General features: G+C 40.5%; 1 protein-coding gene across 2 annotated transcripts in view; it reads right to left on the bottom strand.

Moving 5' to 3' along the window:
* ADAMTS12 (ADAM metallopeptidase with thrombospondin type 1 motif 12) overlaps nt 1-13,568 on the bottom strand; it is a 327,563-nt gene that overhangs the window by 83,603 nt on the left and 230,392 nt on the right. For both annotated transcript variants that reach the window (XM_019450692.2, XM_019450691.2), the window contains exon 13: nt 4,669-4,802. In XM_019450692.2, the coding sequence (XP_019306237.2) occupies nt 4,669-4,802 (134 nt within the window). The remainder of the gene's footprint in view (nt 1-4,668; nt 4,803-13,568) is intronic.

The raw sequence follows: 13,568 nt of genomic DNA on the forward strand, positions 1-13,568 counted from the left end.
TATTGTGGGTTTGATTTGTATTTATCTGATGTTTAATGATGTTGAGCACCTTTTCATATACCTGTTGGCCATTTATATATCTTCTCTGTAGAAATATCTACTCAAGTCCTTCACTCATTTCTTAAATTGGTGTATTTGATTTTCTGCTATTGAGTTGTAGGAATTTCTTACACATTTTAGATATTAACCCTTTATTATACTTATGGTTTGCAAATATTTTCTTCCATTCTGTAGGTTGCCTTTTTTTAATGTGTATTTATTTTTTAAAGAGAGATAGGCAGAGTGGGAGAGGGAGAGGGCCAGAAAAAGAGGGAGACACAGAATCCGAAACAGGTTCCAGGCTCTGAGCTGTCAGTACAGAGCCCGACACGGGGCTCAGACTCACAAGCCATGAGATCATGACCTGAGCCAAAGTTGGACATTTAACCCACTGAGCCACCCAGACGCCCCTATAGGTTGCCTTTTTTATTCTGATTATTATGTCCTTTCTGTGCAGAAGCATATCATTAATTCTTAACCCCATCATTTGGGCTGAGGAGCGTACTATCTTGGATATTATTTAGAGAAATCAGGTTCCAGTCTTTCACCCACACCTCCAGCCCTATTAGTGAATAAATCATATGTATTCTTAGCAATTCTCATATTTTGCTTACGGTTAACACTGTTTTACTTTGTAAATTCTCAAGTGACTGAGAACTGAAATACCAATTTCAATTACCTAATCCACCTGGAATGTCATCACTGCTTTCTACAGCCCTGTGGCAAAGGTAGAGATTGAAAGTACGTCTGGTTCTAAGATGAGACTCATTCCCAGCCTGTGAAACTTTAAGTGTAATGACAGGGCAGATTTAGGCTTAACTGAAAAGAACAGGTAAACGATACTGTCATTTGATAAAAGGGACAGTAGCAATAATGCTGTCCTCATCATAATTTTTGAGGGTTAGGATCTGGCATTCTGGAGGGAGATCTGGCCCGGAGAAACTGATATGAGGATGTTCAGCAAATCGCTGAAATGGCCAAAATGGCCTTAAGAGAGAGCAAAGAAAGTTCAGGACAGTTACTGAGAGAAATGAGAGAGGGAGCTCACTGAGGACAGGTAGAAAGACTGTCAGGTAAGGTGGAAGACTCGGTTGGGATTGAAGACCACTGACTTTAAGGGCACAAAGTCACAAAGTTGAATGTTTATTTTAAGAAGTGTTCAGTAGTTTGAGGGCTCTTGGGTGGTTCAGTTGGTTCAATGTCCGACTCTTGATTTCAGCTCAGATCATGATCTCGTCGTTCATGAGTTTGAGGGCTCCACACTTGGGATTTTCTTTCCTTCTCTCTCTGACCCCCTGCCATGTTCTCTCCCACTCTCTCTCAAAATAAATAAATAAACTTAACAAAAAGAAGTGTGCAGTAGTCTGATCATAAGAGCAAAGCAGGGTTGAACAGATCCAAGGTCCAGGGTGAAAGGTGATGAAAACCTAAGAGGAGAAGTCTCAGGACTTCTGATGTGATAGATCAGGAGACCTGGGCTGCTTAGGAAGGAAGTTAACCCAGAGCTATACTGACTGGGAGAGAGGAGAGAGAAGAAACTAAAGTTCAAGAACTGGTTCCCAGGAGAAACGGGTGAGAACTGAAGACTAGCAGACTGCCCTAAGATAGTAGGTGAAGCTGCACAGCCAGGCAAGCTGGGGGCAAGCATGGGACCATCTGCCCGTACATTTAAAAGCTTATTCCCTGTCATGCCTGTGATTAAAGATAGGAGATACCCTGAAAGGTCTAAGTTTAAATGCATATCTTTGATAAACAAGTTGAAAAGTTTACTGTAAGCTTTTTAAAAATGGGGAAGGGGCTGGGGTGCCCAGGTGGTTCAGTTGGTTAAGAGTGCCACTCTTGATTTTGGCTCAGGTCATAAGCTCACAGTTCATGGGATTGAGCCCTGGTTCAGGCTCTGTGCTGATAGCAGGGAGCCTGCTTGGGATTCTCTCTCCCTTTCTCTGCTCCTTCCCCGCTCATGCTCTCAATCTCTCTCTCAAATTAATAAAAACTTTAAAAACAATGGGGAAGAGGCATAGATAGTTACTCTTAGAACAAACTCAGTCCTGATCAAGACTAATTCCCTTAACAAGAGAATCTGCAAATCTAACAGGCCAAAATGCTGGCAAATATTATAACTGCAAAATATAACTGGCCGAATATATGAATATAAGCAAACATTTTCATATTCACAAAGAAGATAGATTATTAGACCCTGCTTATATTTTTTTCTGATGGTGTATCTTTTTATTTCAATATATGTTCAATTCCCTTTGAAAAAACTGTACTAATTAAATAAGAAGACTAACAGAGCTGAAAATAACCACAACCTGGATCCTTGGAAGGTAAATTGTTTTCAGGCTATTAAGGTAAATTTGATTTGACATAATCTTTCAGCTTAAAACCTTGTTCAGTGTGGTAAAGAGAGAAAGTGGGTAATTATAGCTTCTAAAAAGCCCTGATTTCCAAAAAGAGTAAGTCAAGCTGAGAGACTCCAGCTTATTCTATTAAGTTGATTTAACTGGTGTCAAGAGAGGCACCCAAGACCCCTTATGTTTTGTTCAAAACACCTGTGTTTCCCATGCTGTGCTAAAGATATTGTCTCTCTGCTTGCAAACATGTTTAGGTCTAACAGATAATTTTAGTATCACATTCATTCTTGGTGATTAAAGTTCTCAGCCGTAGCTCCATGTGGCAATTACCTGGGAAGTTTTTAAAATGTCAATGCCCAGGCCCCGAATCCCAGAGGTTCTGAATCAATAGGTTTCAGATAGAGTCCAGACATCACTAGTTTTTAAAGGGTCTTCAGATGATTCTAATAGGCAGCCAAGCCTGAGAACCACTGCTTTGGACTGTGATGGGGCTGTTTTGGCCCGAATTAGCTAGACAAACCTTTCCCCACCATGGAGAATAGATCTAACCCAAATACATATTGATTACTTTTGGCTCTTTGTAGCTACAGTGATAATTCCTGATGAGTGTGAAGAAGGATTTCACGTGAGCTCCTTCTAATGTAGAGTATGAGTGTGACTTGCTTTCAGCTCATTCATTCCCGGGAATCATCACGTTGCCTCTTATGCTTTGGTCCCTACTGGAATAAGTCAATAGGCAAATTGAAGGTAATAAATGTATCTTCCCAGGGTCCTGAACATTCATGGGCAAGGGCTTTCCATGGCAGCAACTCAGTCCAGTGGGGAAAAAAATTATGATAAACATTGGCAAAAACAAATAAAATGCATTAAGAGTTTATTGTGTGTCAGGGGCTCTGTTAGGGGCTTAAAATATATGGCTTTATTCTTCCTGACACCAATGAGGAGGACACATTAACATCCCAATTTTAAGAAAAAGAAACTGAGTCTCAGCAAAATGTATAGAGTTATATGGCCGGTAAACAATGGTATTAAGTTCATATTCTAGAGCCTGAGAACTAAGCATTATGCTTTACGAACAGTTAATTAGAACTTTATAACTTTTCTTTCACTGATTAAAAACACCTTTTCTTTAAACTGAGATTTATGCCTGGGTGTTGGATCACAAAACTTGTTCATCAGTTCTTTGCAAACCAGACCGCAAGCACTGGAAAGGAATTCTTCAATGGTTGCACAGATAAAAGCATTGACGAATCAGGTCTCAGTAATTTATAAAAAGGTGGAGTTGTGGGGCGCCTGGGTGGCTCAGTCGGTTAAGCGGCCGACTTCAGCTCAGGTCACGATCTCGTGGTCCGTGAGTTCGAGCCCCGCGTCGGGCTCTGGGCTGATGGCTCAGAGCCTGGAGCCTGCTTCCCATTCTGTGTCTCCCTCTCTCTCTGCCCCTCCCCCGTTCATGCTCTGTCTCTCTCTGTCTCAAAAATAAATAAACGTTAAAAAAATAATAATTTAAAAAAAAAGGTGGAGTTGAAAATGGAGTCAGTGTGGAAAAGTTAAACAGAAATCAGAAAACTTGGCTTAAAACTACCTGTCATGCCATTTCTCTTCCTGAGAAGACCATGTTGGCAATCAATGTAAAAACACTTTGTGCAAAACACTATACAAACCATTGTTAATTTCAGCTTTTTTCTCAAGTTTAAGTACTCTGCTGGCAAGTAACCAATGAATAATTAAGAAAAATTTTTTTGATGTTTGTTTCTGAGAGAGAGAGAGAGAGAGCGAGTACAAGCAGGGGAGGGGGAGAGAGAGAGGGAGACAGAATCTGAAGCAGGCTCCAGGCTCTGAGCTGTCAGCATAGAGCCTGATGAGGGGTTCAAACCCATGAACCTCGAGATCATGACCTGGATCAAAGTCAGCCGCTTAACTGACTGAGCCACCCAAGCACCACCAAATGAATAATTTAATACCATTCAAATAATCAGGGTTGCCTTTCCTAATAATTCTTCCTTGAATTTGGTTCTTCTTCGGTTTGGCCTTACTCTATGCCTAAAATAATATCACAGAGCACATCAACAAGTCAAGTAAGAAAGACCACAGCAGGAGGGAAAGTTTTCAATTTCAAATTGTTGACCCTGATGAACAAGTCTTATCTCATAGACCATATATAAAAGCCAGACCACATGCAATTATCATGAAAGCAAAAGCTTAGAACATCTGACTTCCTAAGTTAATAAAAATCATGATTTTATAAAGTTGTAGATGAAGGAAACATACCCAATACCTTACATATGCCATTAATACAGACATTTCTGCTGTTGCCGCCTTCAAAGCAAGGGGTACCATCAATGACAGCATCCAGCATTTTCTCGGAAAACTGGCCATCTATGGGTCGGCAGTAGAGCTCACAAGGATGTGCTGGAGTGAAAAAGAAACAAATCCTTGCAAGTTAGCATTTTTAGCTCAGCACCCTTCCTGCAGGATTCTTTTGTACATACAATGCCCCCAAGTGTTGTTCATCTGGAAATTCCCATCTTTCACCTTTCTGTGATGCATGCTGAAATGTAGGCTTTTTTCTTTATCCAGTTAAAGGGTTTTACAACAAATTAAATTGGGAAGATTGTAACCCTTCATTACAAATGATGAGATCTTTTTCAATCCAACACTGAACTGGGCTTGTAAAAATAAGATGCAGCGCTTCTGAGGTTAACCTAGAAGAGAAATATTAGCAACCAGTGCTGTACGACTCCAGACAAGCATTGACACCTGCCCACTACTTGCTGCAAAGTAAGTGGACCTCTAGGGAAGAGGGAGTCCCCTCCTAGTGGGCCAACTCCCTACTTAACACCACTGCCACAATCATGACCCCACCCCCAACAAATATCTTTCTTTATTCTCCTCAAATCCGAGAAGTCCTTGGACACAGATTTACAGACACGGAGAAACAGAAAGTCTGATTTTTTTTTTTATGCTGAAGCTGAAGCCTATAATGGTTTACCATAACGGTCTATCTCATCATGCTGGGTCCTACAATGAACGCATTCTAGGGTTGAATTTTCTACTCCCTTGTGAATGCGGATAGGGTGATTTCCAGCACAGGAATGGTTCTAAAGATTTACTTAATAAAATATGTACCTATACACAGGTAACTACAGTTATCAGAAAGATAGATAACTTTTAAAATACAAATTGCCTTAAGATTTTTAATAGGCAATACATGTATAAGAAGAATTCAAATAGTAATTTTCTTTTGAATATTACATCTTGTTTCTTTTTTTTTTTTCAAATGAAAAACTTGAGAATTTCTTTTTCAGAAAGGTCTTTCTAGGGGGTAACCCCTTTTGGAGCTGTTTATTGGGGGAAATCCTTGAATTTCCTCATGGTAAGACCAGCTTAGGGCTCAATGAGACCACCCACAGGCCATGGACCAAACCCATGTTGGATGGGCGGCAAACGCAAAGCCAGAGTGCTCAACCCTAGGCATGGCTTCTTGAGGATGCAATGATCCATTTGGTAAAGAAATAAAAGTATAACTAAGAGCAGAAACTCAAACACTGAAACCCTGGGCAAACTTTAGACAAAGGTCAAAAGCATCTGTTTAAAGCTTAAAGGAAAAGGGTAAAAGTAGATAAAGAACAACTAACTCATTTTATACAACGAGCAGTGGATAGGTGGTCTGAGAAAATGAACAAAGTCCAAATGAGTTGGAGAGATCACAGCACAAAGTGCCAATGGAAAAGGGCCAGAAAACTCCCGGGACCAGGTAAGACATGGGATTATTGTAAACTTCATTCCTGGCAGTGTGATTAGCTCTGTCACTGCCTGAACTGAGCCAGCAGTACTTACAGGGAGCCTTCTGGGCACAGCTCTGCCCTCCTAGAGACAGAAACATCCATCCAGGTGTGCTGAGTCGAGGGAATCATTTCGTGAAACACAGGGCTATTAAGTACTTGACAAGTTAAGTAGAAGGATGCAGGCAGGGAAACACTTTTAAATAAGACTTTGATTTGAGCTTTAGAATTTGGATTTGAGATTTTGTACTTGGACACATAAAGCAAAAATAGAAAGCAGCCCTGAAGAGTTCTGGAGCTTTTCTATAGGAGTTACCTGTTTCAGCCTGCAGGGAAGGCCTGGGACCAGAGAGGGGCCTACGGCACAAAATTTAAGAAGGCACTCACTGCCAGGAGTTGCATAAATGGGTCCTCCTAGCAAGTACATCTCCATCCAGTGGCAGATGTTGCAATGAATTCCAGAACGCTAAAGTTCCAATATTTGCCTTCATTTTACTCCCCCTGGGCTTGTGCTATTTGACTCCTTCCCCAGAGGAAAACACTACTAGGGACTTTCACTACTCTTATTTATATAGTGAGGTAAGAGGAATTTTGCTTAATAAAATAATAGCCAATATATCACTTGCACACTATTTCCCAGATCTGGTTGTTCTTCATAGTGGTTATCTATCTCATTTTAACAATCACAATCACCCTATGGTGTTAGTTGTTTTATTGTCACCATTTCATAGATGAGGCATAGAAAGATTAAGTTTCCCAAGACCTCACAGCTTGAGTGGCAGAGCTAACCCTGGTGGTTTAGCTTAGAGCCCACTTTACTAACCTCTAACCTACAGACACAGAATTTTCTTGAACAAAAGACAAATGTCTTTGATAAGCTCTCTAAAGAATCCACTCTTCATGTTATTAGGCAATGCATTTATTTACAGATCATATCTGAGGTGCCAACTTGGTAGAATTCCAGTGGGGCTCCATTTTAATATCTTCTCACAGTGCTTAAATATAGTGAGAATCATCAGACTCTGGAGCCATTTATTTCTACAGAGAGTATATGTAAAAGTTTTAGCTCATGAAAGTCCAATATTTCCTTGAGAAAGTTACTTAAGCTTTCTGTGACTCCGTTTCTTCATCTGAAAAAATGGGGGTAATAATATCTACCTTGCAATGTAACTGTGAGGGTTACGATGGAGATTGTATGTTGAGCGCTCAGCATGGTGCTTGATATACAGTAAGTGCTTAACAAATGGCAGTTATTATTGTTGTTTTCACCTCCTTATCATGAACTCGATAAATTCTAAAGATCCTTGCAGCTGCCCCACCACGCTCTGCTATCTAGCATGATAGCAGCCAAAAGACACATATTTTGTAATGCTGATTCAACTCTCATTCCCACACAGACAAATCTTTCCTGAAATAGCCTCTTCTCCTTAGATTATTCTGTTATGCCACTTCTAATCAATGCTGCACTAAATTCACACTTTGTTTCACTATATTCTAAACACTTTCTGTCTTGTTGCTATAGCATAAAAAATTCTAGATCCTGCTAGGTCAGTAAGTGGCTCCATGATCTCCCTTTACTGCCACTGTGGACCTGGTTCCAAGATGTTCCACTCATACAATAACTACTGAGGTCCTCACAGCTCTACACTTCCAAGACTATGAATTTTACAAGCTCCTCAACCAAACTGCCATACCCTCAAGGGCACTTCAGTCATTTGTGCATTGACCAGCTACTGCTGGCCAGCTAGCAGCTAGATCCACAGGGATTCAGTTCTCAGCCCTAACTCTCACATCTTGCCCAAGTCCTTCTTGGTCTCTAGTCTGCACAGAGGGGATTGGCAGAGAATAATATTAAAATCTCCAATGAGGTATTTGGCATTGAGTGGTTATTTAAATGTGGCAGTTATTATCATTAACCTTTCCTAGTGAATATTAGCAGGACATTATACCTAGAAAATGCTCTTAACCCATGTTTACTAATTAACAAACATTATAAAGGTCAGCACTGTTAGGGAGAAAATTTTGGACCAAGTGGCAAAGAGATCATCTCAATCCTGACAGATAATCAACTCTCACTGTCTCATATTTATTCATCTGTCCTGACACATCCCTTTGTCTGGATCATAGATTTTTTTTTTTTCTCTACCTTTCAAGAGCTTTCAAATCTATTTATAATTCAGCTAAGTGAAACCTCTCAGACTCATTTACTGGTGAACTCTCACCCTCACACTGATTAATCCTCTCAAAGGAAGCTTAGGTAGCTGAATGAGCTTACTGAATCAAAGGTTGCATTTTCAATTCTGGTGAAACAGGATGGCTCAACATTTTTGGATAATGATGTTAAAGAGTGGTCATTAGAAGTGAAAGATAAAACTTGGTACGAAGGATAAAAAATATTTCTTAGGTCAAGGAAAACTTTTGACGCATTTCACGTTCGTAAGTAGATTGCTACTGGAGTATCACCATTTAAAAAAGTCCAGTTTCTAAAGTCCATTTGCAGGCAGGGCCCCATGGGTATGAACCCCATGCAGTTGGCCGGGGCTTCACACGTGGTCGAATGATCTGTGTCGCTGTCTTAAAGCTTTTAATTTTATATTTGAACTTGTGTTTTCTAAGTAAGGTCTGATGAGACTATGAAGTGTGTTATACCAGCAGAAGATGCATGTTATACACACACCTGCTGTTTCTTTCCAGATTTTAAGAAATACCAAACCTGAAGCAAAAGGCATAACTTAAAATGTTTTATTGTTGTAACAAGTAATATTTAACTTAAGACAGAAACTCAGTTTAATCAGCTGAGCTGAGCCTTTAGATCAGCTTGGAGGAAATAACAAAAATATATGAAAAGTCCTGACCAAAAGCTCAACCGAAACTCAAATAATTACCAGGACTCTGTAACTTTCGCTAGTCTAAACTTGTATAGTCTTTTACCTTCTGATAGGGTAATATTACAATCCCCAAATATATCAAAGTATATATTAATTAAACGTAAGAAGGTATTAAAATTAATAAATTCTACAATAACCATGGAGGCATAAAAACCAAGAACAGAGCTATTTTTTTTAATAAATTAAACCTAGGGGGTGCCTCTGTGGCTCAGTTGGTTGAATGTCTGATCTTGGTTTTGGCTCAGGTCATAATCTCACGGTTTGTGAGTTCAAGCCCCACGTTGGACTCTACACTGACAGTGTAGAGCCTGCTTGGGATTCTCTCTCTCCCTCTCTCTGCTCCTCCCCCGTTGTTGCTTTCTCTCTCTCCCTCTCTCTCTCTCTCAAAATAAATAAATAAACTTTAAAAAATTAAAGTAACTAAACCTATTTCACTGATATCTTAGACTTTCTATTTACTATAAATTTTTGTGTTATGTTATCTTTTGATTATGATGTTTAAGAATTGTGATGATACATTTGGAATTGCAATTTAATTTATTTGAGAAATATAGTCATTTTGTGATAATGCTTAAATGTTCAGAAAAAAATTGGTTTTCAAAGATTCAAGACAGATTAGTTGAACAAACCTAGCATTCATCATAATGCAAATAATTTTGGGGGCTCATCTACCCCCAACCAGAATTCCTGGGCCATGAAATCATCTGTTTTTTAAAATAGAAACATCATCCTCGGTAAAATTCAAAACCCAATGCATTGTTGTTAAGGACACAGGCTAATCGCAGTCTCTGTTTTACTGGTTAATATTTAGGCTGCGGAGTCGGGCCTGGGCTAACTCCTCCTGGCTCTACTGTATAGTCTGAGTTTGGGGAAGTCAATTCTCTACATCCACTAGCATGTCAGTAAAAATTGGGTCAAAACCTTAAATTTCCTCACAGGATTTTCTTATGGAGATAAAATTAGGAAAATGCACATACCATACTGAGTGAAGTGCCTGGCACAGAGCAAACACTGACATAAATTTAATATAAGCCGTTCTCATTGTCAGTTAGGAATTTGTTTCATCGCAAATAGCAGAAAAATGTTGCTTCCTTGTCTTAGACAGGAGTTTATTTCTCCCACGTGACAGGAAATTCAGAGGCAGTGATGAGTGAGCTTGGGAAGCTCAGGGCAAAATACAGGCTGGCATACACCCCCTTTCCCAGGTGGAATATGTGTGATATTCCTCGGACACTCCTGGCTGCCCAAGAGCAAAGGGAAGGGGTTTAAGTGCGTGTCATGGTGATGTGGGAAACTAAGACAAATGAAAAATTAAATTTCCTTACTGCCTACAGCCCATTGACAAGTCTTTGAGACCAGCAGAGTGACTTCCCTCTAGGAGCTCAGCTACCTTGATGATGACACTTTGCTGGGGGCAAAAGAGAATCTTAGCTTAACATTATCCCAACCTCGAGGATCCTGTAAGTCTACTTCCTTTATCTCAACTGCTTCAAGATATATGCTGATAATCATACTCCAAGCTTAGGCCGCGCCCCCCGCCATATACATCTGAAGGGTCTCATGACTGAGGTTTTATTAAACAGTAATAAGTGGTATTTCCCTAGCAACAACTGGCCCCTCAAAGTCCTGGAAACCTTGCTTCCAAAATACCTTAGAGTCTTACTCTATTCTTGACCCCCTTCCAACCTGAGGGTCTATAATGAGTTACCCGTCACAACCCCAGTGCAGCTCTTCCTGCCCACAGGTCCTGTCCCAGTGCTTTAATAAAATCACCTTTTCGCACCAAAGACGTCTTCAAGAATTCCTTCTTGGCCACCGGCTCTGGACCCCACCATCACCCCAAAACTTCATCATTAGGAGTATAAATCTCTCCTCCTTCCAGTCTTCCTGCTCAGCCATCTCAGCAGGGGCATCAGCTTTCTGGCTGCAGTGTGATCTGCTGTACCCCCAGACAGCAGGAGGGGGAAGGGTGCATGGCAGAAAGGTAAGGGGGTGAGGGCCAGCGGGGTCAGTGCCTATTAAAAGCCCTCCCAGAAGCCTTACCCAAGTGGGGACTCCATCTTTATCTCTTTGGTCAGGATTGGTTTTCCTGGGCATATGGGTTCCTGAGTCTTTCCGTTTTCCCTCTTCTACTGTAGAGGAAAGTGAGGGTGAAGAGGGTTGTGATTGGCTTTGAGATGTCTGCAAACATCATCCTTATTAGTCCATCATTTCCTCTCTTGAAGCCATAGGAATCCCTAACTAGTCAAAACAGGGGCTTCTGGCTAAACGATCTCCCAGTTGCTCCCCACACTTATATTCTCTTTAAAGATTGTTTCTCTCGAAATCCCAAGTATTCCTGTAATAAGCTCTGTGCACACCACCCAGGCCCCCCACGTGCTGGGACTCATCCCTCCAGCTCCTGGGAGCACTGCCAGCACTAGCCCTGGGAGCTTCCTTACCAAGGACACTCACTCCTTCCCAGGGTGGACCACATGCCGGGACCAGTCCCTGTGGGGCATAAAGGTTTGGCTCTCCCACTTCAACCTGGCAACCCAGAAAGCCTGTTGCAGCCACAGAGCACCCTGCGGGGTAGGATAAGGCCTCTGCTGAGCCTGCACTGTAGCTCGGCTCCCCCTGCACACTCCCTCTTCCTTCCCTCTTCCCCCTCTTCTTCCACAGCTGCTGAACCTCCTGTATGCTACTCCTGTCTCAGAGTCTGCTTCCGAGGGAATCCTAACTGCAGCAACTCCTCAAAGGTATTCCTGAAGGATTCTATTCCACGAGGAGCAGATGTGGTTCAACTTCACGTCAGACCCTCCACATTTGCTGGGAACCTCACTGGCTTCAAGCATTAATAAGGCTTAAATATCTAGAAGCAACAACTGAAAAATGAGCCTAAATGAATTTGGGCTAAATTAGGTAGTCTGAGAAAACTGAAGACCTAAAAAGAGAGGGAGATTCCAGGAAAGTGATGACATCAAGATCAGGCTCTGGTCATTTCCTAATAGAAGATGCAGGATATAAACACATTTCTATTAACATAGGCCAATGAAGTCCCTGGAAATCTATACAGATTAGTTTAGGTCTATCTATCTATCTAACATCTATCATCTATCTATCTATCATCTATCTATCTATCATCTATCTATCTATCTATCTATCTATCTATCTATCTATCCATCCTATCAGCCTCTTAGACTTATGCTTCAATTCCAGCTCCATTATATAAAGTCCTGTAACCTTAAATAAGTCATTGTCTCCTCTGAGACTAAGCTTCTTTATCTGTAAGGATGGGGAGGGGATAAGTGAGACAATATAGAGTCTCATGCTGATATAAATACTGGCTCAGAAAATGCAGTTGATCGTGGCAGCTCTTCACACCAGTGCCTACATGAAAGTGATCAAATGGAGTTTGGATAATTTTTTTTTTCCTCAGGAGTGTTGGTTAAGAGAATGTCTATATTGGAAAGGAAGTTGATCTAGATTAGCAGTTTTCAAATCTTTTAAGCAGAAGAATTAATTTTCTTTTTCCAAACAAGATCTTCAAATAAAGCAGATAAAGTCAGGATTTTATTAAGCATAAATGTTGTAAGTTCAAGTATATAGCGTTTAAAAATAAGTCAGTGGGATCTAAAGAAATTATTAAGATAAACAGAAAATTTTGAAATCAAGCTTATGGATGGCAGTTACAGACTTACACTGGCTGCAGCATCTAATTATTTTCTGTGAGTTTTTTGGTTGCACAGTATTGAAAAATCTTGACTCATACAGACAAACAATTGCAAATGAGAACAGGTTAAAGAAACTCAACCTACAATCCCAGGATATTTTTCAATTAAATTATGTTCATGAGAGACTTTTAAGGTGTGCAGAAAGCCAAATTAATTTGACTGTGTAACTTAGAGCATTGGTGGCCTTTCATATGTTAAAACTTAATATATAATAATTTTGAGTGTAAGCATTGCTCTATGGCACTTTTAAATGCCAGTTTAACATTTTTTTTTGAAAAATGAAAGTAGAATCAAGCATTTTGGGAAGCCCTGGGATTCCAAGCAGCAGAGTATGAAAACTACAAGATTTGATGGAGTTTCTTTGATTATTCCAAATGTTTAAATCTATGACTCTTCTGTCATTGGCTAGTTAGTGCATCTCCTGAAGGTCACTTACCAAGACAGTTAACACCACCCACTGTGTGGGCTGAATACTCTGCTGTGTATTTACTTTATCCAATGGTAACTTCTAATGGTAAGGCTGGGAGGGGGAAGTGCTCAATGCCTGGCCTGGAATAAATGCTCCATACCTAGCTGTTGACATGAACAACCAAGTATACTTCTCTCTACTAGGGGTGCCCATCAACTAAGCAAATAAAAACTCTGTAGGTTAGAGTTTAATAAGGGAAGTAAATCAGTGTGTTGATCAAGGTAGTAGCTACTCGGGTGAGCAGCTAAGTCATTATGCTTAAATAATGGCACAGGAGCCTGCAAGAAAACCACCAGGATGGAGACAGAGGCTGATAACCCAGG

The sequence above is a fragment of the Panthera pardus genome, unplaced genomic scaffold, assembly GCF_024362965.1.
Source record: "Panthera pardus isolate Hobbes unplaced genomic scaffold, ASM2436296v1 HiC_scaffold_2, whole genome shotgun sequence".
Classification (NCBI taxonomy): Eukaryota; Metazoa; Chordata; class Mammalia; order Carnivora; family Felidae; genus Panthera; species Panthera pardus.